This window comes from Falco cherrug, chromosome 1 (genome assembly GCF_023634085.1).
Source record: "Falco cherrug isolate bFalChe1 chromosome 1, bFalChe1.pri, whole genome shotgun sequence".
NCBI lineage: Eukaryota > Metazoa > Chordata > Aves > Falconiformes > Falconidae > Falco > Falco cherrug.
In genome coordinates this window covers 112917181-112941507 of record NC_073697.1, presented here as the reverse complement: position 1 = coordinate 112941507, position 24327 = coordinate 112917181, and the positions used below count along the sequence as shown (strand labels likewise).

The following is a 24327-nucleotide window of genomic DNA, read 5'->3' as shown; positions in this document are numbered from 1 at the left end:
CGCCGGGACTACGGCTCCCAGCCTGCCCCGCGGCGGGCGCGCCTGTCACCGTGGCAGCGGCGGAGGGCTGCCCCGGTGCCGTCAGGCAGCGGGGTCCTCGGAGGCCGCGGCCCCCGGAGCGGCCCGGGCCGGCCCCGGGAGATGGCGCAGGCGGCGCTGGGCGCGGCGGGCCTCCACTTCGACGAGCTGAACAAGCTGCGGGTCCTGGACCCCGAGGTGGCTCAGCAGACGGCGCAGCTCCGCGAGGAGTGCAGGGCCTTCCTGGACAGTAAGTGCCGGCCCGGGCGGCGGCCTGCCCCGCGGAGACACGGCCTTGGCGGCAGTGGGCCAGGCGCCCCTCGGCTGGCGCCCCTCGGCTGGCCGGGCACCCCTCGGCAGCTGGGAGGACCGTTAGGGAAGCAGACTGGAGCACAGCGGGCCGTGGCGGCTCACAGGCACGCAGGGCTTTTCTCTCATCTTCCCCCTTTTATAGCCTACCTGACAGCAAGGACAATCTTAAAATGTTACTTGTCTGCAGTAAAGCCCACATATAAAGACACATCTAAAAGCAGTGGCATGTAGTAGAAGGATTAGTCTTCTTTAGGTGTGTTTTGAATATTACTTGACAATTTTTTTCCTTTGCAGAAATAGTCGAATTTCAAAAAATAGTGGGTAGCTTAATTGAACTTGTTGATCAACTGGCAAAAGCTGCTGAAAGTGAGAAGATGAAGGTACTGTGCAATTAATTACTGGCTTGTCCTGTACCCTGCCCTGTACTCTGCATGAAAAACCAGATTGCTCCCTTCCTCCTTTTACCGCGTAAGCAGTCTTTCTGTCAGCGTCGTACAGGCATTTCCATGATACTTAACATCTGTCTGTCTGCAGTATGAAAGCATGGGCCTTTTTAATTGGTATTAACATCCAGAAGACTTACTGGCACCCTAAGAGTGCCACATTACTCCTGCATTTAACAGTCCTACTGTCCCTGCCTGTCTATGTATTTGCACATAAGTAGAACATGTATTTTTTAATCACTCCTCCTACCAGCAGAAATTATAACCAGAGCTTGTCTATCTGTAGGACCAGTCACCAGTGATCAGTTTGTATTTCCAAAGGAATCAGTGACTTTCGTTTTTTGGGTTTGAAGGAAGTTTCAAACGTCTTAATCTGCCTAACCTCTACAGGGGCTGTTAGCCTCTTCACCAACCATTCAGTGCGAAGGTGTCATCCTCCTTTATTGTTAGCATGGCTGAAACACTTCAAAATCAACCTGCTAGTAGTGATGACAGGGGTTATTTTTTTTTTTAAATCTCAATACAAATACATCAGGGACCGTCCTCTTTCGACAGGCCATTGGTGCACGAAATTTGCTGAAGTCTATAGCAAAGCAAAGAGAAGCTCAGGAACAGCAACTTCAGGCTTTAATAGCTGAGAAGAAGATGCAGTTGGAAAGGTAAGTTTTCTGTTAAATGCTTTTGGGGCATTTTGTAGGCTGGAAAGCCAGTCTTGCCATCTGTGCTTGGCTGCAGGACACTGTCTAAACTTGTTCAGACAGGTGTGTTCTTGCGCACAAAGCACATGTGGCGTAATGCAGAGCCACAAGCTTGGAGTTAACTTAAGGCCCTGTCTGCCACTCATCAATAGAAGGTTCATCTCCAGTGACTTTGTGGCTATCTAAACAGGGGCAGCATGAGATCGTGCAGTTGAAGAAATCAGTAAAACTGTCACAGTATGCCACGTGCCTGACTTGTAGAGGCTCTTCTGAACTGCAGAGTCTCACTCATGCAGCCACTGCTTTCCAGCTGACTTACACATGTTGCCTCATGTCCCTTCCCCACAGACCAGAGAACGTTGTGCTAAACCATCCAACTGACACGGGCTGGACGTAGCAAGTAACCATTTGTTGTTTTTTCTTTCAGATACCGAATAGAGTACGAGACTCTGTGTAAAATTGAAGCAGACCAGAATGAATTCATTGACCAATTCATTTTTCAGAAATAGAGGATTTTAAGATAAAAACAAAGTCGGAAGCTTGACCATTCCAGAATCCTGAGAATTTAAAAAATATGCAAATTTTTCACTGTGTACGAATGAAGAGATGGTTTGTACAAATGGAAGCGTCTTTTAATCCAGTGTGAATTACACTGGAAGTGGCAATAAGGAGGGCTTTCTAACAGATGTAAAGACTGTTCTGTCCTTCGATTTTATAAAAGTTTTGTACAGTCAGTTGTTCAAATTCTAGTTAAATACTACTGTTGCTATGTTATGTCTCTTACGTTTTGAATTGTACAGCTCTTTCAAAGAAATCAGGAAATAAATTATTGTTTTCAGACTTTCTGGATATACCAGAATTAGTTGTTTCTGCTATTTTATTTTTGAGCTTAGGAGCTTATAACTCCCTGGATAGTCATAATGGTTTCCTGTATGTAGTGTTTTTCATGTTTGTAAACACAAAAGGATCAGTAACTTACCTGTATTGACCAGGTTATTTTTTCTATAGACTTAGGAAAAAAAAAAAATCCAGAAATTTATGATTCACATAACGGATCAGTTACAGAACACACAAAAAAGCAGAAAATGCGGCAGAATTAAGAACTTCAAACTATGCCTGAGGTATGTCCATACAGGTGGTAATATTAGAGTTGAACTCTTTCATGGGCATTATTAGTGCCAGAACTGCAAACTGATGAGACAAACCATTCTAAGCATGCAGTTACACCAGGAGTATCTATAAACTATAAATACAAATGTGACATTTAAATAATGAATGCGTGTGATCTAAAAATCAAGCCTCACGTTGACGTGCAAATAGATGTGTTTTATGTCTCTCTTTAGGCAACCAAATATGGAAATGCTGTCCTTTTCAAAGCCTGTGGAAGGTTTAAATTTTATATCAGTGACATCTTGAAATATGTAGGCAGTGACTGAAAAGCCTCTCAGTGACCTGCAATCTTAACACAAGTCTCCAAGTTTGACTCTTGCAGATCAGATTGAGAAGTTGAACCCCAAGATCAACCACCCCAGAATTTCCATAGGTAGTAGGTAGCAGGCTTTATTTACTGTAACTTATGCATATATTTACTGGGTGAACTAGCTACAATCTCATGGTCATGTTAAGTTCCTTTTAGTCATTCCCTTAACAAGATTAAATGCAGTTTAATGCGTTCAGTTATTTATTTCCATACTAGAAGTGATTTCATGGAAGAGAGGAATTTACAAATCCTTGTTTAAGATTCCTGAAGTACTTCAGAGTCCTCTCGGAAGTATGCCTCAATGTCAAAATTAACTTTAAGCATTCATAAATCCAGATTTTGGCACATTTACCACTGATCAGACACGTACAATTAACCAAAATTGAAGCAGAGCAAAGGAAGATGAAATTCTAAAGGAAGGGGTGAGGAAGTTAAGAATTGTTATACAATTTGAAATGTTTCAAAATCATAGCTTTGCAAATCTGTATGTAATCAGTTATGAGTTTTGCAGAATGTGCTCTTCGAAGACAAATTTCTTACTGAAGTGGTCTTCTAACAGTCATCTTGGAAAAAGGGAACTTAAAAGAACAGTACCAGTTGTAGTTCCCCTTCCCCCTCCCCACCCCCAGTTACACATCAAATGGTTAAAAGTTCAGTTTCCTATTACAGATGCACCACACAAAACTGACGGTGGGAGAGGAGCCAGTTCCCTTCCACCTGCGTGTGCCCAGAAACCACACGGAATTGCTAGTGCAGGCTCCTGCCAAAGCCACTTCTGACTGAAGGGGAGCTGTGAACTCAAAACAATTCAAATTTTTCTTGCAGGAGCCAGATGCCTGGTGACAGCTGTTGCAGCCAACACCACCAGACAGATGTTTGTCCCAGAGGACCACGTCAGCATAGGGTCTGAATCAAAACGAGTATGTGTTGTGCGTACAGCTTTTAGAGGGGACTACTTCCTTTTCCTTTTCTCCACGTGGTTGTAATGGGGGTTGTAGAGCATGGTAAAAAGAATCAGAAGTGGTATCAGCAAGTATGGCACATATATAGACAGCAGAATTAGGCGCTCACGTTGTGTCTGAGGTCCCAAGAGCTCGGACTTTGAGAAATCATGGAACAGGATATGTGCAAGGATAGCCAGCAACGTTGTAGCTACGTGAGTGGAGTAGATAACTGCAGGAGTCCTTATCCATTTGCAGCTGCCTGTTCACAAGCGAAAAGGAAACTATTCTAAGTACTTTGAAACAAGCAGAATTCACTGGCTTTTAAATTAACAGAATGTTAACTGCTGTACCTCTGATAGGATAAGCTGCAAGTCGTATTAAATAGGTAGTAGAAAAAACTGTAAGTACTAGTCGCAACAGACCCAGGAAATTTATCTACCTTTGTGGAAATTTAGAATGTGTGATGGTGGCAGTTTTACAAGAACAAAATGTATAGGTAGGCTTGAGCCAGAACTTTTATCTCCCTTGGAAGCGTGCCAGGCGTCAAGTGCTGATGTTGGTTACACACAAACAACTGCAGTTGACGAGGGCCAACAGTCAGGGGTTTTCTCTGATGGGCCTTATTCTACGCTGCTTTCTCAGATAAAACTTGCCATGAGAATAGCATGGCCCTCCACAGGGTACGTCCCTATCGCTGCTTCAGACGGACCGATAAACTTTCTCTGCTGTACAGAAAGCAAATGTCACACAAAAAGTTGCGCAGGACATATTCTTACACTTGTCTTATACCAACCTTTTAAGAAGGCGTATACTGCAACAGGGAAGAAGGGCATTTGTAAGAAGATTTCGCAATACATAAACGCCTTAAACCACTCAGGGGGCTGGAGCATCATGGGGTCTCTAAAGGTGGTTGCGTACCACTGTAATAACTCTGTCAGCTTAAAAAAAGGAACAAAACAACAGGTTAATACACTGAATATCAACTGCAACAGGGCAAAAAAACACAGAATCACAGAATTGTTTAGGTTGGAAAAGACCTTTGAGCCCATCGAGCCCAGCCGTTGCCCCAGCACTGCCGAGCCCATCACCAACCCATGTCCCCAAGCGCCGCATCCGCGTGTTTTCCAAACGCCTCCCGCATGGTGACCCCAGCAGCTCCCCGGGCAGCCCGTCCCAGTGCTCGACCACCCTGGCGGTGGAGACATTTTTCCAGACACCCAGGCTGAGCCTCCCCTGGCGCAGCCCGAAGCTGCTCCCTTTTGCCCTGTCGCTAGTTATCTAGGAGAAGAGACCAACTCCCACCTTACTACAGCCTCCTCTCAGGCAGCTGTAGAGAGCCCTAAGGTCCCCCCAAGCCTCCCCCTCTCCAGACTAAACACCCCAGCTCCTCATCAGACTTGTGCTGCAGCCCCTTCACCAGCCCCGCTGCCCTAAATTGTGACCCTCATGTGGTGGTGAACGAAGCCATCATTGCAGAGGGAAAATGAAGTGATGTCACCTTGCTACACAAGGCTTCACGCTGCCGTTTAGTTTCGATAGGGACTGCATTTCTGACGTCTTTCAAGTGATGAACATGTTCCATGAAGTAATAGTAAATTTGCACTAGAGGCAATTTTAAGGTTACTACAGCTGGATCACAGCACTCCTGGCTGCAGGTGAACAGCCTGATGTAAGAACTTGGGCCTAGTGAGTTGCAATTAGTTTCCATGACAGACATGTAAATTCCAGCACGGCTTTAAGGTGGACTTTGAACGGAGAGATATAGATTGAGATTTGCTAGTTAACTATTAATTAAAGGTGGTTTCTATAATGGAGTAATTGTACAGGGAATTCTAATGGCAAAAATAAAATTCACTAATTGTAAAGCTCGTACAAAAGGTTATGGCTGCACCCCGATGATGAGAGTTTAATTGATTATCTTCTATCCAATTTATTTTAACTGACCTTATGATGTTTATTCTATAATTTTATTCTTTTTGTGGTTTAACTATGGTGAAACCAGGACATACTCAAAACGCAGCAAACCACAGACTTTTACTAATAGATTTTGTCACTAGCATACCCGCTTCTACAGCGGTAACAATCCTCTTTTGCATCTTTGGCAGGAGTACGAGCAAAAATCACGACCACGGAGTGACTGAGGCCATGACAGCCACATCTGGGGGCACGTGGCAGCACGCTCGGTGCTGCCAGGATCTTCGGGCGTTAACGCAGTACAGGACAGGCAGGGCAGCAGGTACATTCTTACAGAAATGATATTTATTGTGCCACTTTACTTTCCCTGCAAAACGCACAACATACCACGCTGGGGAAATTACCACAGAATTGTTGAGGTTGGAAAAGACCCTTAAGAGCACCCAGTGCTGCTAACCCTGCGCTAACCAAGTCTCTAAAGCACCGCGCCTGCTTTTAGGGCTTTTAAATCCCTGCAGGGCTGGGGTCTCGGCCACATCCCCACCATCCCTTCACCAGGGACTTGTGCGTGCCCCTGTGCGTGCCACTGAAAGGCGCCGTGCGCGCACATCTCCGTTACAAATCGAAAAGAAAGTAACACCAGCCCCAGGGCTGAACGTGCCCATCAGCCACTGCACGTATTCTCCTGCCCAAATGAATGACCCGACTAAAGATGTAAGCCGCCCTGCAGGCGGCAGGCATTGACTTATCTGTAAATACTATTTCATTGTAGGAAATTTACAGCCTTTTTTTCTCTCCTCCCTCCCCCCCCCTTATGTCTCTACGGACCAGATTTTGCAGAACACGCCACAGGCTCCATTAAACCCGCGCCTAAACGCGCTTCCCCCCAGCGCCCCGGCCCCCCGGCCCCGGCCCCACTCACGCCCCGCGGGGGCAGCCCGGCGGGCAGCAGCGCCGGCAGATCCACCAGCAGCGTGACGGGGATGTGCGAGAGGAAGTACAGGGCGAAGAGCCGCTCCCGCCATCGCGGCCCCGCCGCCATCACCGCGCCCGGCCGCGCCCCGCGGCCCCGCCCACAACCGGGCCCCGCCCACAACCGGGCCCCGCCCACAACCGGGCCCCGCCCACAATCGGGCCCCGCGCCCGCGCTGCAGGACGGCTGCGAGAGCCACCACAGCGGGGGGGGGCGGAGGAGGAGGAGGAGGAGGAGGAGGAAGGCCGGGCCGCCCCCTGCCCCCCCGCCGTTACCGTGCTCTGCCGCAGCTGCCACGCCTCGGCCAGGGCCGGCAGCCCCGACGTGAACTGCCACCTCCGCCGCCGGTTCTGGCCCGTCCTCTGCAGCGCGGCCCGCTACGGCCCCACGGCGCCGTTCTCTGAACTCTGCATCCAGGACCCAGCTGGAGGACACGCGGATTCTTTCCCGGTACTACCGTGCCTTCCGCTGCCGAGTCAGCCCCGGTCGACAGCGCTCTGTCACCGCATCACGTTACAGCATAACCAGGTAATTCAGTGGGTCTGATTCCATCCTTTATTGAGCACAGAAGTTGTCCAAGGTGTACACGCAGATTATGTATCAATTATCTGCTTGGATTCCAGTTTCCCCCATTTAGCAATGTCACAAACAGTTTTAAAGTAACCATACCTGAGCAGGATTACAGAAGTACAGTGAACAGAATTTCCTATCAAGTTATACTTGACAGAAGAATTTTAAAAAGTTACAAAGAACAAACAGTCCAAGGATCTCACGATACTCCGTTACTAAAACAAATAAAGGGTATAAAAGATGATTAGAAAAGTTGCTACCCAGTAAATATTAAAACCGTCAGTCCGATCAGGTGAGCATTCGTACACTCCCAGCAGGTCAAACAGTAAAGTCCCAAATATGCTGCTAACAAATTGGCTGAAGGAGAAAAGCACTTCGTAACTTTCATAAATGAATTGATTTGAATCCGTCAATGCTATTTCACCATACATGGGGAAATGGATTTTAGCAATTTACTTTTCCACAGCTGATCTCGTTTAGCTCCTTTGCATCACCTTCAAGATGTACACGCAAAGAGAGTAGGCCGCCTACTATTTGGATGTTCCTTTGACAATTTGTGAATAGTTTTGCAGTTATTCTTTGCACTCGCTACTTCTGTACTCTTCTCAAGGCACGAGTAATAAAAGGAGATGCAGAAGCTATATTTAGAGAGCTTAAAACTTAGGATTAGAATCTGTAATTCGTTTGACATTGATATCAACAAAGCTTAAAACTGATTAAAATGCAACTCTGAAAACTGCAAGCTCGATTTAAACCTCATTGGGCAAGAAAGCAGCTCCCTGGATGACCTCACGCTTAGATCACTCTGGGTGCATACACATGTGCGTTCGCTTTAGAAATGGAACTGTCTTTGTCGGCTTTGACAGCTCCTGAGGTCTCACTTTCATTGTAATTGATTTACATTAAACATGTAAAATGCAGTTGAGGCTACAGAAAATATTACCATAATCGTTTTTTATATATATATATATTTGCACACACAATTTTTGTTACACGTTTGTGCCCGGTTTAGTTACTCGTTCTGCACAGTGCCTTGCCCACATTCGTATGAAGACACTCTGAAAGGTAAACGTCCAAAAGACATTTTATTCTTTTTATGTTTACCAACGAGATTAACCCACGGACCTCCAGCAATGAGCTCCAAAAAATACACTGATGCACAAAGTGGGCTTTGCCAGTTGTGTCACTGCGTGCTCACATCCTGACAGACGGTGTGTCAAAATGAGAGGACCCAGCAAGTGAGCCGCCGTCTGCGCTGCAGCCTCGCGCTGAAGGAGAATCTAGCGAGCAGACTAAGTAAAAACGGCAGTGAATTAATGGCAGCTAGTTCAGAATAGACAACCGTGAATCAATAATGAATGACACCACCATCACTAGTTCTAAAACAGGTTAAAAATTTAGCCCGTAATAGCAGGGAGACTTTTAAGAAGAGGTTTGCAGACAAGGCATGTACATGAGCCACGATCTCCGTGCCAGCCCTGGGAAGAGAGCACATGCTAAGGAGGCTTATCAGTTTATTTCTTGTGAGGTCCTGAGGCTTGAACTATATAGTTCGGCTTGTTTAAAAAAGGTTCATACAGTTTATAGTTCAATCTGTAAAAAGGTCACACCCACAAAACATGAACATTTTCAGGCATATTCTGCAGTGCCACTGCATGTTGGGTTCTTTGCGTTGGGACTAGAGAAAACAGTGAAAGCGTTCGTGCTGAAAAAAATAACATGCACTTTGCAAATGAAGTAAAATCCATACTGGACTGGATGTCTTTCAACCTCCCAATAAAGTGCAAGTCAATTGCTTGTTTTGATTTATCAGCAAGGTTTGCCTTTATCTAGGATCAAACTTGAAGAATAAATTTTTTATTGAAGAAGTCATATATATGTGCACAAATATGCATATATATATGTATACGTGTGTGTGTGTAAAAATCAAAACCATGCCCAAAACAAGATGTTATAAAGTCTTTTTACTTGTATTCTTTTAGACAGTACTTAATCAGGATTGTAACAACTTATTCTTAAATAAAGGTGGGAGATCAGACAGGAAATAAAGATAACACCACTTCTTTTTCAAATGTCACATTTAATGTTTTCACCACTGTACTTCAAATCTACATTTTACAAAGTGACCAGCAAGTGTGCCACATTAACTGACCAACCTCTGAGATTTTACCTTTCATACCAGTGTCTTCTTGGGCTCTTTTAATTAAACATGTTTCTCATTCAAGTGAATTGAAATGTTTCAGTTGGTTTTATTCTCAGGAGCCTCATAAAAAACAAAGATATTGCACCATCTTTGTTCAGTTATTCAATGTTTGTCTCTTTCACAGCAAATAATTACTTCATTGAAGTTAAAACTTCCAAACATAACTTACTAATAGTCTCCAATTTCAGCTCAGATCACTCTTGTTGAAAATACTCTGCTAAATACAGATAACTTACAATAACTTTAACAGTTAATTGTCCATAACAAACACCACGGTTTTTCTCCAGACCAATGCTCAGATTTTAAGACCACCCTTTAGTATTTCTTTGTACAGGTGAAAAACAGTCTTCAATTTTCTAGTCTTGTTTTAAATATAAAAATTGGAAGGGACATTCAAGTTTCAAGTCTCCACACTGAACTTAAAAAAAAAAAAAAAAATCATGTGGAGGTAAACAAACCAAGTTGTATACTCCAGGAGGTAGAGGCCTTCAATTTGTGTTCATATATACATATGCACAGAATTCAGTGTTCCAACAGAAAAAGAATTAGCCAAAAAGTAATAAAAGTTATTTACTACTGTGACATTTCAAGACTTCCACAGCTTTGCCTAAAGACACGAACACAATTAACGTAATTCCCTATGTGCTTTTTTTTTCCTTTTCTTTTTTTTTTTTTTTTTTTTCTCAACTGTCCAGTGCAGGAAAAAGTTCTCACAAAATTTCACAGACCTAAAATGTGCAAGCTAGTTTCTCTCTATACAGCAATGATGTCAGGGATCTCTGAAATTAGCCCATAAATGGAATTATTTACACACACAGAAGATGCATGCTGGGGGGTTTTATGTAAGAAAGAGCAGAAAAACTTCTAATAAAAATAGATTAAATATATATATATATTTATACTGGGTAAGGAAACAGAAGTTTAGTCTCTCCTAGTCACAAACTCATTCTCTCTACTCACAACATTTGATTTTAGAACAGCACACATCACCATCACAGCTCTAGTGAGAAGCTATATATAGGATTTGATCATCAGGTGACATGCCCATGTCCTTGGTCACTGTCATCTGATGTGACTTCATGATTGGTCGCAGTCAAGTTTTCTGTATTCCTTAGCTTTAGAAAACCCAAAATCTTCAGGAATGGCTCAATATCAAAATGTATGTCTATCTTTTTGTACAATCTCACTTCAATAAAAAAAAAGAAAAAAGAAAAAAGAAAAAAACCTCCCCAAATTTGGTTCAATTCTGTTTGTTCTGAGCTGAGCCATCACAGCTGCACTAGAATTCATAAAACACGTGCAACTCTGGGTAAAATATTTTCTTCTAAAAGCACAACCACTTTACAAGATTAAAAGTCTAGTACATTTCTAAATATTATTCATATTGTACAAGTAGTGGTTGTTAATTTAAAACTTCATTAGTAAAATTACAGTACAAGCATGATTAACCTCCAGAATTGCAAATCCCAGACTCCAGTGGAAAGCTACATTACATCTTCAGTAGTATATTATCTTCCACTTTATTCCCAAACCAATGGAGATGGCGGCATCTCAGATGGTTGAGCAACCGTGGAACTAGAATGCAGGTGATAGAGAAAATCAGTGTTCATTTGCAATAGCTAACGGACAAAAAAGTTAATGCTGGACCATAAGCAAACAAGTCAAGGAAAACAAAACCGAAACCCACCAAACCCAACCAAAACCACCCCAAGACCAACCGTGACCACCACCGACAACACATAATTCCTATGCTTTGTCTACTTATTTTTTTAAATCATTTCTCATCTATCAGTCATTCCTTGGAATGTTTTTACAGTGCAACTCTACAATGAAAATTCAGCTTGTCACCATTTCGGTTCTGATTTTTAGTCTGACTTCTGTGCTTTTACGCAAAAACATTACTTGAAGCTTCTGCACATTTTACTTAAATTCTAGACGAATTCATAATACATGTTAAAAAATGTAACCCTACATGCTGGGGGTTTTTTGCAAGAAGTTATCTACAGGCCTTTCCTACTCTCAGAAATTTAAGACAGAAAACATTTTGGATGTGTGAATTCTGTACTACTAATAAATGTGAATTAATATCAGATGTGATTACATACAGTTACCTAATAAAGCTCTTAAAAGCAGCAGACTGAGGGTTGATGCAGAGAGGCACTCTGTTTCCTTTCTGCTGTTCCAAAATGAACTGATGAATTATTTCTGTACATAGGAGAAAAATAAAAAAACACCATACCATTAACACTGTTTGCTTCAAGAAAATGCAATGTCTGCTGGAGGAAAATGCAGCTTCCCTGACTGAAGGTCCATTTTAGTGAGGATAAAAGAACTCCAGCTTCCCTAAACCTGATCTGATGCCACACCTCATAGCACAAATTCACACAGAACTCTTATCTGCATACCGAAATAAATTTATACAAAATAAACCCCTAACCACCACTATAATACCAAACTGATGATAACCACTTATAGATTAAATCCCAATTTTAGGGTACAACTTTCTGAAAAACAAAGAATTCTCAACTTGAACTGCAAATACCGAGAACACGGTTCTGTTACTCAGTCCAGGCTGACTGATGAGCTCAGTTACTACCAGCAAGCACAAAACTGCCGTTTGAGAAGATTAAAACGAGAAAGTCGGTTTCCATAAGGAAAGAGGAACTCTGTGTACAGTTGCCAGACAAAACATGTTCTCACACACACGGGTGCACCCCTCACCCCCTGAAAAGGAGAGCCTGGCAGTTCGGCAGCGGGCTGCTCCTCCGTCACAGCAGCGGTGGCTGCCAGCACCGCGATGGCAAGCAGCACTGCTGCCAGCAAACTTCAGAGGCAGCATCTGTAACAACAGACTTCAGAGAAGGCAGCGGATCTGCACAGCGCTGGAGGGCAATGGCCAAAGGGGAGGGAAACGGGAAGGAGAACGGGATAAAAAGAAACCGCCCGACGTGAACTTGTATGAGCTATAAATGTGAATTTCAGAATTACCGGTTCAGGATATATCTGAGCTAAGTCACATTATCATGGCAACATCATGGTGTGTTTCTGTCCCAAATGGCGGAACTGTTTGTTGGAAACTGCTGAGGTAACACATTTCTTCTCCCTCTTCTCTGGAGTTACTCGAGCTGCCAACAAGCAGAACCTAGATCCCTACTACTGCTTCTCGCCCCACGTTGCTCTCGCGAAAGGACTGCCTTCCCAGCTGGGACCCATGTCACAAGAAACCAAGTCTGCTTTACGGCTTGTTTGCTACGATGGAATCAGACTTCAGACCTCCAGTGCCACAGAGCCACTGCTGGCATTTAGTAACCACCTGCAGCAGGAGCTTCCTCTTCCAGGCCCCAGGAGCGATGCTCCTCGCCACAGCCCGCCAAGCCCCGGCGCGCGCCCTCGGCTCTGCCCAGCAGCACCCAGCGCACCCAGCGGCACAGCTCGTGCCAGCAGCTCTGCGAAGGCACCTGCCGTGGACGTTTCAGCGCGAGCAGGCTGTGACGGGTCAGAGGAAACGAAGCAGCAGAACTATGAGCCTGCTCAGCTGCAGTTAGCTGATGATGCTGACCCATTCTGCAGCACAGCTATCAAGGTAACACCTCGTACCCCGAAAAGGCAGCAACAGTGATTTCCCTTCCCCCCCATGCAATCCTTCAACAAAAGAACGAGCAGCACGGGGGCCACTGACAGCAGAGAAGAATATTATTAAGGTCTGAAACCAACAGACTTCATGCCAGCTAATGCCTGTGATATTACACTACGTCAGAACATTTACAAGCAATTCTGTGCTTTTAATGAAATTATTTCCAGTATCTACTATGAAAAAATACCTAAAAGGAAAACCCCCATGGGTCAGTGTATGCATCCGGACCGCACATCCTCACCACATACTACTACATGCTGGAGCAGGAAGATCAATGCAGACACAAAGGTTAACTGCTACTCACCTTTAACCTGCCGAACGGAACTGAGGTTCTTTTCAAAAGTGTCATCAAATTTGGGATTAGTGATGGGTTCAAAATCACTAGTATAAACTCTTCCAGTAGATGTGGAAAAACAACATTTACACATACAGGTGTGGTATCGCAACCGCCCTTCATCGAGATATGGGTGAGCTAAGGCATCCTTAGCAGATATTCTTTTGGACTGAAATATTGCATTTAAAGAAAAGAAAATAATTAAAAAAATAGTTAGGATATTTTCAGAGGTATTGAAACAGTCTAAAAGAATTCTTACTCATCACTTAATTCAAAATTGTTTTATAACCCCTAATCACGTTAACAAATTAGTTCATGTCAGAAAACACTTCAGACCTGCGAGCAGTGCCACTAGGGGGAATGTTTTACTCAAAAACAAGCAGCATTGCTGAGATGACATTGACCTTTCTGTGCTATAGCTAATGACAGAAAATGCTGCTAATGTGGTTTTTCAAAATATATTTTTCAATAATTACTTTCTCCAGTTTATTTCTCCAGAAATTATGACTCCTACAATAAAACAAAATAAACCCAAATAATGTAATGTTAGCAAATATGGCATTCTGCAGGTCCACACACTGCAAAACGTTTTCATACGTCCTTCAGTACATTTTAAAGTAAAACACAACTTTAAGCATCACTGGTAACAAGAGTAATTCAGGATATGGAATCTGGTGTTCTCAGAAACACTTTGGAACACTTCAAGTTTCAGAAAACAAGTGCTGAGGGAAATGCAGGGAAGAAGCAGGTCAGAGCTGTGGTTTAAATCACAAAGTCTACTTCCACATTACTACGGCTTTTTTTGTGCGTAACCCAAGTAAAGTGCTCAGTCTCTAGGTGTCCAACATCATCCCATACACAAAGAAGAACACTATCTGCTCCCAAAGAGCTGCAGACAGAAGTGCTACTGCAAAGTCCGGGTGTAATGAAATCTGGTGTTACAGGTGAATTAAAAAAACCCAACCCAACCCAACCCAACCCAACCCACAAACAGAAGTTACTTGCTCAAAGATACAGAGCAAAAGCAGTGGCACAGCCTGAAATAAAACCCAAGTTTCCCAATTCCCAGGATATTTTTTTGGATGAAATTAAAAGCACCTGTTCTAAAGAATTGTCCTGATTCTTTAAAAAAATAAAACCACATTTATTTAAATATGAAATAACAGCATTCTAAGTGTTGAGGAAGTTGGAAAGGAAAAAAAAATAAGTCTGATTACGTGGAAGCTATGATTTAACATTTTGATCTTTTTGTTCAGTAGAGTGATCTTAAGGTTTAAAAAAATAATCAAAACATACTGCCTCCTGAATACATTATCAATTACAAGCTTCCTCCCTTGCTGTTCATCTGTCTATTTTTCATCTGAAATGTTAAGTGTTTTTTCTGTAAGAATGAAATAATTAAGATCGTCAATTCAGGTATCAGATTTTCTAGAGACAATTTTCTAGAGTATGCCCAAGAGATGAAATCCAAAATCCACCACAGCACATTTTCATCAGAAAAACATGCTCAGTGGAAAAAAAGATCCTGTTATGTGACTGTGCGGCTGCAGAAGGAACTTCTTGTATGTTGCAAGACCATGAACACCCACGCATCTCTAATTAGAACTGCATCAAAGTATCTCATGTTCTGCTACCTACACCTAGCTAGGAAAAGATAGCGTGATTCATCAACACCCTCATCTTTCTCACTCTGTCGTAGCTTTCTTCAAAAGGCCACAAGATTTTAAATGCAAACCCCCCATTCCAGGGGGAAACTGACCAATTATAAGATGATACTTCTAAGTGGTTTACAGACCGTAGGTACTGAAATGCAATGTAGAAGAACACCAGTTAAAGCGTCCTTTACTTAAAATACTCATTTAAGCAGCAGGCGACAAAAAGTGTTGAAAGTATTAGAAATAATTTAAAATCATACTTACTGGATCAAAGACCAACATTCTGCAAAGGAGATGAACTGCTTCATGTGTAGCTTGACTGGAAAGTGTATATAGGACAGGAAGGGATGGCTGTAGGGGAAATGGGAGAAAGAAGAGTACAGATAGTTGTCCTGTCAGATCCATCAGCAAGAAAACAGTTACAGCACACGTTGTTTTCTAGTTACCAAGGACAAACTTCTTGTTAAAAAGGACACACACTACCTAACACTTTCCAACAAGACAATAATCACTATTATAAACCCCAGCAATAGTAACAAGAGATCTAATTGATTATTTTTTTTTTCATTAGTTCAGAAGTAGTCCCTGAACAAAGCTATATTTTATTTATTTATTTTTCTATATTGACACCACTTTAGGCTGTAGCTGCTCAGGGATTTGATAAACCACATCATTTCCAGCATCTCATTTTTCCAATCTCAATCACTGCCAAATGATGGATTATTTTGCTTTTCCTCACCCGGGTGATCCATATGTAACCAACAGTGACAGCCAGCATGGTCAGGGCGGCCGCAGGCACTCGGCATGTCAGAGGGCGATGGAGGCCAGCCTCTAGGGCCTGGAGGCTGGGGCAGGAGGGAGGGGGTTCAGGGAACCGTTTTACAGTGCGGTACTTGGCCATGAGCCGCACGCTTAAAGAACCGGTGGAGCCACCCAGACGTTGGTGGCAGCAGCACATTTTTGCTCTGGGAAGCGCCACACAAGCAGCCCTACAGACAGACACCTCCCTCCCGCCAGCCTGCCCGCTCCGGGGTCCCAGCTGGGGCTGGGGTGCCAAAGGCGGCGGCACACCCCCCGCGGGGGAAGCAGGCGGGATGGACCGGGGCAGCGGGGGCACAGGGGGGCACGGGAGGCATGGGGCACCTGCCACAGAGAGCCAGGACCCCGCCGCTGCGGGTGTGAAGCCACAGCTGGGACCTGTAAGGCTGCCATTTGAGAATTAACTGCACGCACTCTCCTGCTCGAGAGCCTCCTGTGGCTCTGGAATTAAATGTTAACACTAAGGTAGTAAAAAGTGAAGACAAACCCCTCCCCACATTCCTAACGTGCGGGAAGAAGTACAGCCTGAAGTACTGCCCAAAATGGAAAAATTAATCAATGGTAAAGCTAACGTTACATGCCATTAATTTTAAAGCATTAGCTATATCCTAGACTCTCTGGAACAAGCTTCAAATATTTTTTTATTTTTTTTAAAAGCCACAACAATGTCAGTTTCCAAAATCAAGTAAAATATTTTCCTGCTTAATTGACATTATTCCTATTCCTATTTAGCTTAAACAATTGCAGTAGAATGCACTACCCTTAGTCTTTGAAGTAAACGAAGTGTTGCAAAAGAAGTGAACAGCTACTCCTCTAAAGTGAAGGGGGGGGGGAAGAGTAATATGGGGAAAGGAATTCTGAATTTTCACACTTAGAAGAAAACAAAACCACAAACTATTGAAAAAAGAAACCAAAAAACCCAACCAAAGGAAAAAAGAAGCCCACAGGTATTAAGCTGCTGGCAAAGAGAATTCCTACCATGGAGGCTGTTACTTCCAAGTCCGATACTCCCAGATTTTTTAAATTTTTTTTTTAAAGGAAATAAACCATCGCATACACGCGCAGCCACATACCCACACCTCTGTACTCTTCCCATGCAAACACAAATCGCATTCATTAGCTAGTGAGTGCAGGTGCTGGGAGGAGCCATCAGGGCAGGAAGAATTACACAGAGTGCCTCACTCGCGTCCGTGATTAATTACTATTGAGATGTGGGAAGAATAAACTAGCCGGCTGACAGAAATGACTAACACATCGCTACAACAAATCGATTGAAAGCTAGCGCGCGTATTTATGGGGCAGTGCTCACTGACAAACTCTGCACGACCCCCAGGATTTCCAGCACCGCACTAACTCTACTCAGACCTGTAACTGCTCTGCGATGCTAGTATTTGGCAGCCATCTGCTGCTTCTACCTGTTTAACAAAGCAAAGGAATATAAGTTATTTAGTTGCTGTTAATTTGTCAGTATATATAAAAATTACACCTCCACAGTGACATCATTCTGAGTTAACCCTGGACTACCAAATACAGCACCGAGAACTTCTCAGCCTTCGTTCCTAAGTGCAGTCTATAGAATAGAAAGCTGGAATATTTGGTAACTTCATACGATTTTTCTAATTAGTAAGTACCGTCTACACAAAAAAGCACTGCCATCCAAGCACCGTCATTAAGTAGGTTTCATCCACATACTGGGGTAGACAAACACGATTATGTTCCTTACTTGGAGCAGCTGCTGCATCCACCCAATGCAGGTGAAGGATGCACTTTTTTTGCTGCACCCATGCCCCTTGCCTGCAGCTTGGCTGCCGTTCCAAGAGCACCTGGATATACGCACCTTTCAGGGACAGCATTTGCTCAGCAAACTGCAACCACATCCACAGCTAGAGATCAGAAACAGTCCTGGCAAGAGGACTCACAAGGGCAGAAGAAATCGGTAAACACTGAATTTCTGTAAGATTTGATTATCACGGAAGCTACAGCCAGGTCCGTTAGCGAGTAAGGTGCAGCATGCTGGATCTCTCTCTTCCGCACCGGAGAATGCCAGGACCACGACAGGGAGGGAATGAAGTCCAGCACATTGTACTTCTAGAAGTGGGTCAGCACATGACTGCCGGTGCAGCCCAAACCGCTCCGTACCCTACACTGTGAGCCTCTTCTAGAGCTGCCAGTTAAGCAATTTCATCAATTCACTTAAATTTAGTTTGAAGAAAAATTTTTAAATACAAAACTGACAAAGAAGTCTACATAGTATGTAAATTCTCATTATGCCAGCACACAGTGGGGTGTTGGATTTTTTAAATCAGAAACTTCATGCATTAATCTATTTTTACATAAAGCAGCCAAATGCTTTACCCCTTAACTCCTACTATGCTCACCTACTTCAATTAAAAATAGCTTGTGTGACAAAGTAATCACCAGTTTCTAGCTTGGTTTTCTCTTCCTATTAATTAATTAAGAAACTGGTAACATTTAGCTATTTATAACCAGCAGGATCTCCATTTTAAAAGATGAAAAGCCATGAATTCACATTCAAACACGTAGTGTGCTTGGAGCTGAAAACAGAGAAATACCATTAAAGAAATCAACTAGTTGCGCTGCAGCCCCCTCTGTCCCAGCTGCAAGCGAGCGCGCCAGCTCCAGCGGCTGGCAGCCCCTCAGCGCTCGTCAGCAGGAAGGGGTCTTTCCTCAACTGACACAGAACTGCTTGGACTTGATCTCCTATGACCCGGTGGCTACAGGACATGAAATCTGTATTGGAAACATTTCATACCATTTCACCTCAGTTGCTTTTGAGTGTTCCCATCATTCAGTGGGCCAAGAGATGCACGTTTTCAGAGGCTTGTGCAAGAACAACCTTAGCACTGCGATTAGAAAATCCGAAGATGTTCTTTTACCCATTTCAATCCTTGACAAAACATCCTGGTTTAACAAACTGAACAAGGCTAACAAATACATTCCAGAGTTCTTGCTTATGACTACCATGAGCACAACTACTGCACTTTGGAAATGTCAAGCGATTATCAAATTACCGGAATTTAAGACCAATGCATTCTTGCATTCTATAAAGTATCTGGATGTATTTGGATACTGTTACATACTTTTATATATAAAGTACAGCGGATGTATTTCTCCCAGCTTCAATCACTATAAAACCCTTGGAGTTTTTTTAAACATCTCAAACCTCGAAAGTGCAGGACTACATGCTTAAAAGTTACAACTCTTCTAGCACATGACAGCAAAAAAAAGTAGACTTGACTTGTTTTAAAAGTGGCAGAGAAAGTCTTAAGGAAATCCTCCCATTATTAATGTTAAAAGAATAAAACCTGTCATAAAATGGAATAGAGACAACTTGATGTAGTAAATCAAAAGTGCCAAGGAGGCAGAACTCCCACATGTTAATAATAGAGCAGAATATGTATTCAATGCTCATTTCTATGGTAACTACTATTGTGGTGAGTAGCCATTTGAGAAATTCCTTCAACATGCAGAAAATAAAGATGCAAACTTAACTACTGGAAAGATCTGATGTATTAACATGTACAGGTTATTAATTTTGTTAATTTTTACTGTCTAACAAGCATAAAACTGACTATATTGGATAGGCACACTGCTTTATTACTGCACTATGGATTCCTGCATAAGCATTTCTTTGTATCTATTAAGAGTGTAATTTCATTTGCCCTTTTTTTTGCCCAGTCAGAATGACGATGTCATCCTGCCTTTTCTTCTCTGGTTTGTTTGTTGGCGGGTTTTTTTAATTAACTTTTACTTTGGTTATGTTGAGTGTTGTAAGTCAGTTTTCAATATCTTGTTAGGCCTTTCACAACCAGCCCAGCTCACTGCACAGGTGCATGGGGGGACCCTTTGGTGACGAGCTGCTGGACGGTTCCATTTGTGGATCCGGGTAACGGGTGATTTCCACTTGTATCACTCTCGATCCTGTCCATATAGGACTCCCTCCAGGGCTTTCTGCACTATACTATCAATTTTAATTTATGTCTTTTGCCAATATTATCACTTATATTTAACATCTTCATTCAAAACAGCTAGCAAAATGCTGTTGCTTCAAAAAAGGAGACGTTCACCTGTGTCATCCAGGCAAACAATACGCACAAGACAGAGGCCAGAAATGCACTTTACTAGTGAAAACCCACCTTGTCTCAAGAGCAGCTTGACTAACTCCACCACTGAGCCATGCCACTGCAACACCACCGCCACTCCTGCTAAATTCAACCCGGTTTACAGGCAGAGACAGCTCGAGATTAAATACCCAAACCAAGTATTTATGAACAAACACACCACGAGGAGTTAATCAAGACGTGAAACACCGCGAGGATGCAGCAGTGGTATCCTGCACAGAGGAGATCCTAACTTGTGGGGGCTGACTGAGGGACTGTCTGGACCGCGTGCAAGAAAAGGCCAGCAGCCTCCAGCTGTACCTGTTTATGAGGACCCCTGAGTATATGTGCCTTGGCGCCTTCACAAGCCGTCCTCATTGCTTCCAGCGATGGTGTTCCCAACAGGTCTGTGATCAAATCCAGCTGTAGGTATAGAACATAGACATTTGGGGTCTCAGACATATATTAATGTATTTCACTCTGATAGCAGATTCTTAAGCTAATGTAAATTACATTTAAGGTATGAGTCAGTTCAATACCACTATTTTATGGACAGTAAATTACAAATATTAATGCATATGTTTAGTAGACAGCAAATACAAACACTTGTAATTTCACTGAAAATGCCCTAGCAAAAGCTGGGAGCTTTTTTGGCTTACAGGTTTAGCAAAATATTTTATTGCAATTTAAAAGTCAATTTTGCATCATGAAGAAAATTTTTAAGTACTGTTAATGGTGTGTCACTCATTCTAAAACCTAAATATTCTCAACCGAATGTCAGCAGTGCATAACAATATACCACACAAAATTACCCACAAAAACCAGGTCAATTACTTTGCACAAAATATTTTGCCATCAACACTAATAAAACTATAGAAAAAGGGAAAAAACCCAAACCCCTCAGAACTACAGTACAAACATAATATATAAAAAATTCCAATATGTGAGAAGAATAATTAAAAATAAAAATATGTCCAGAAAGAGAGAAAGGAAAAGGAGTGGTGCTGGTTATAAAGAAAACAAAAGCTACCTAAAAAAGAGCAAAGATGATGCTACATTTAAAACTGGTCTCAACTTTAATGAGATTTCGTTCACCTTTTTCATTTTGGAAAGCGACTGACAAGCTTTCACCTTATTTCTACAAAAGTGTGTACATATACTCCTTCAGTGAATAAAACCAACCAAAAAAAACCCAAACCCTGTATAAGTCAAGCAAAATAAATAAATTTTAAAATAGTCTTGTCAGTAGTGAGGCCAGCACCCTGGTTCCAAATGTTCCCTCGGGAGCGCCATCCACCCACGCTAGCGAGCGACTGCAGAGCTCTCCTCTGAGAGGAAACCCGTTATCATCATTACACAGGCCTTGTACGCCTGACCATCACCCACTGGCTGTTGGTGTAACACTGTGAAATGCGAGTGCTGTTTGCGGGCCAAACTGCCTCACTCCTTCTCTGGTGCCGCTCCACCTCTCCCCCACTCCCCGGCAGTAGCACGAGGCTGCCCGGTGCCTCCAGGTACACGCAAGGGCCTGGCCGGGCACCGGGCACGTGTCCTCCCACAGCCTTGGCACACGTGGCCAGGGCTAGTGTAACTTCAGAGGAGTCACAGCAAAGCACCTACATTTGTAAGGAGATGGAAAACTAGGCAGGAAAAAAAAAAATCCTAAACCTTGGGATTTTTGTATGTGGAAAATATCTAATTGAGAAATAGACACATGGTGCTGATATAATAAAAGACTGATGTATTTACAAAATAGAAAAAGTGATCTAATAAATTATACCAGTGTATCAGGGCACGTAGACTGCATAAACACTTACGTTTTTCAGCCAACTACTCCTGAAGCACACAGCAATGGTATGCTAATATATGTTTATATCTACATATACATAGATATGGATATAAATGCACACACTTTATTCTAATGGATACAAGAAAAAACACTGAAAACATTTTTTGTAATGATGCCCTGAAAGTTCACGATTAACATTTCTCAAGATACAAACGCTCTTTTCTTAGCCTGTATGTTTCCAATACATTCACAGGAGCATTTCCTTGAGAGGTCCGATTTCATTTACCTCGATGCATCTCTGGGCATCTAGAGACTGCCTCGCTCTGCCGACCCCCTCCTGCTGCTGCGCACTCATTGCTCCAGCAAACCTTGCTCAAGTCAGAAACACAAAAACGGTACCCAGCACCAAGCAGCCCTTGGTGCACCGACGTGTGAAGCAGGCAAGGCTCCCTCCCTGCGCACACGCGTGCCGGTGTGTCAAAGCCTGGTGCACCACGGGCCAGAAACGCACCTTCACGTGCCACAGCTCGGTGTGCTGCAGCTGCTGGGACACGGCTGCGCTAGGCTGGCGCTGTCTGCCCACGTCTCCTGTCTTCCTGACACTCCAATCCCTCCCAATGGGCTCTGCTTACTGCCTCAGGCACGTGACCAGTTATCTTGAAGGAGGATTAAATAATAATCAGCAAAATCAGACTAGAGGAACTGGCTAACCTCGGAAGGTGGTTAAAACTCTGCACTCTATAACCTGCCTTTTACAAAACTGTGTGCAGACTGGTCTAAGCAGAGAAAGGCATTTGCTCCCACAGATGGTCGGAAAGTCAGAGATCACCCTTCCTGCACCACTAAGAGATAAAATCAGATATATTCAATGTTTCTGGACATACAGCAAAAACCAACTTGATATCTGCACCTGTAAAAATGCATCTTTGAAGAAAAATAGAAATACTGTATCACACAAAAATGCTAACTATTCTAAATAGTATCAGTAAAAGGCAAAAATAGGAGCTGTTAGGAAATACTGTATTTGAAAGTGTTTCTGATTATCTAGGTCTCAGCATAGATTATCTCATTTCTTACTTTTATAAGAAATCCCATAAAAGCCTTACCAAAAGTTAGCTATTGTAACTTGAGTAAGCAACTCAGATATAGTCAACACTTTCAACATGATACTATCTGAAGTTTAGAATATCAAAGTCACCAGTTCCAGTCTGGTTTGTAACGTAAAGCTTTGTACACTTTCTTCATCACAGATTTGAGTTAAAAATTCCAGTACAGTCCATTGTAAAATGGTCTCTTCCCTCCCGGGTTTTTCTACCAGGAAAACTTGAGCCTGACGACGGCTATCCTGACATCAGTTTTTGCTGTCCTGGTTAATGCCCCTGGGTGCAGAGGATCAGCATTTTTAGAGTACAATCCACACTAAGGGGCACGGCACAGGCTTGAGGAAAGCCCGTAACACTGACCAGCCCTCAGCACTTCTATAGGCTCTATCCACCCTCCAACAGTACTGAGTTTCTGAGAACATAATTGAAATATATGTGGTGATTACTTCTTAAACCATATTGCTACGCAGGGATTATAAAAGATCTAGGAACTCCTATGTAACTTTATAAAACTTTTCAATCTAATAAAGTGAACACCACTCAAACCCCCCACCCCATTATGCTATTTAGAGTTATCTGATGAATGTCTTTGCACTTTAAATTTCAGGAAGGATAGCCAAGGCTATTGAAATGACACATGTTTAGCTTCAGTGCAGCAAGAGATCAAAGTTTGGAAAACCAGGAGATCTTAAATTATTTTTGAGACTTCAAGAGAATAGCTGTCAATTTAACTAGCAGTTCTGGTTACATTACTGCTTTTCTCCTCTGCAGTCTCTTCACAAGGGTAAGAGAGGTGTATTTTGGGAGGAGGCCTACTTTTTGTGATGTTCACAGCATCAGTGCTGTCTAGAATGACTAGCAAGTCCCTCCTTAGGAACACTACTGCGGTGACATGATAGGTGCCAGCAGACAGGACACAGCATTGAAAAAATACATACACAACACAACATTTTAAATATATGAATACTGAAAACAGCATCCTAATGGGAATGTCTCTCAAACCCATGGTAATGCTACATGCATAAAGTAACAAGAAAAATGGAGTCTGGGATGTCACCTTTACCAAAAGTTTGGAATGTGGTTTTACTTCTTGACAATCAGTGTATGTAACCTCATAATTTCAACACTATGTAGTTTCCAATCTATAGATAATACTAGCAACATTGATGATAAGCATTTTTATGTCAGCACATCTTGTTCCTTCTCTTAGATAGAAGTATAAACGTATCCATCTCTAGTGTCTTGCTGCAGACATTATTTTCTATCTACTGTAAAAACAGCACTTCAAGGTTATTAGAGATAAATGCATATTATATT

The 24327-nt window shown here is 42.8% G+C and overlaps 3 protein-coding genes across 7 annotated transcripts in view; 1 reads left to right on the top strand and 2 right to left on the bottom strand.

The window, feature by feature from the left end:
* Positions 1–13: 13 nt before the first annotated feature.
* On the top strand, positions 14–2330 carry IFT20 (intraflagellar transport 20). Of its 2 annotated transcripts, XM_055721269.1 has the most exons (4): positions 17–268; positions 625–710; positions 1329–1432; positions 1899–2330. In XM_055721269.1, exons 1-4 carry the CDS (start codon positions 142–144, stop codon positions 1978–1980), a joined length of 399 nt encoding a protein of 132 aa, XP_055577244.1. In that variant the 5' UTR covers positions 17–141; the 3' UTR covers positions 1981–2330. The 2 variants fall into 2 exon arrangements, 1 of the variants encoding a protein (XP_055577244.1); XR_008734015.1 differs by lacking the exon at positions 1899–2330 and having other exon boundaries at positions 14–268; positions 625–798.
* Positions 2331–3015: 685 nt separating this feature from the next.
* Positions 3016–6890, bottom strand: TMEM97 (transmembrane protein 97). The gene is made up of 3 exons (XM_055721208.1): positions 6732–6890; positions 4689–4833; positions 3016–4154 (listed from the first exon to the last, which is right to left on the bottom strand). Exons 1-3 carry the CDS (start codon positions 6849–6851, stop codon positions 3904–3906), a joined length of 516 nt encoding a protein of 171 aa, XP_055577183.1. The 5' UTR covers positions 6852–6890; the 3' UTR covers positions 3016–3903.
* A 433-nt stretch (positions 6891–7323) lies between these two features.
* Positions 7324–24327, bottom strand: part of NLK (nemo like kinase) — a 67029-nt gene continuing 50025 nt past the window's right edge. For 3 of the 4 annotated variants that reach the window (XM_005439692.4, XM_055721127.1, XM_055721134.1), the window contains 5 exons: positions 20440–20541; positions 15443–15529; positions 13494–13692; positions 11667–11760; positions 7324–11130 (listed from right to left, as the gene is read on the bottom strand). In XM_005439692.4, the coding sequence (XP_005439749.1) occupies positions 11076–11130; positions 11667–11760; positions 13494–13692; positions 15443–15529; positions 20440–20541 (537 nt within the window). In that variant the 3' untranslated portion in view covers positions 7324–11075. Of the gene's footprint in view, positions 11131–11660; positions 11761–13493; positions 13693–15442; positions 15530–20439; positions 20542–24327 lie in introns of all 4 variants that reach the window. The other variant, XM_014280519.3, reaches the window with a different exon arrangement.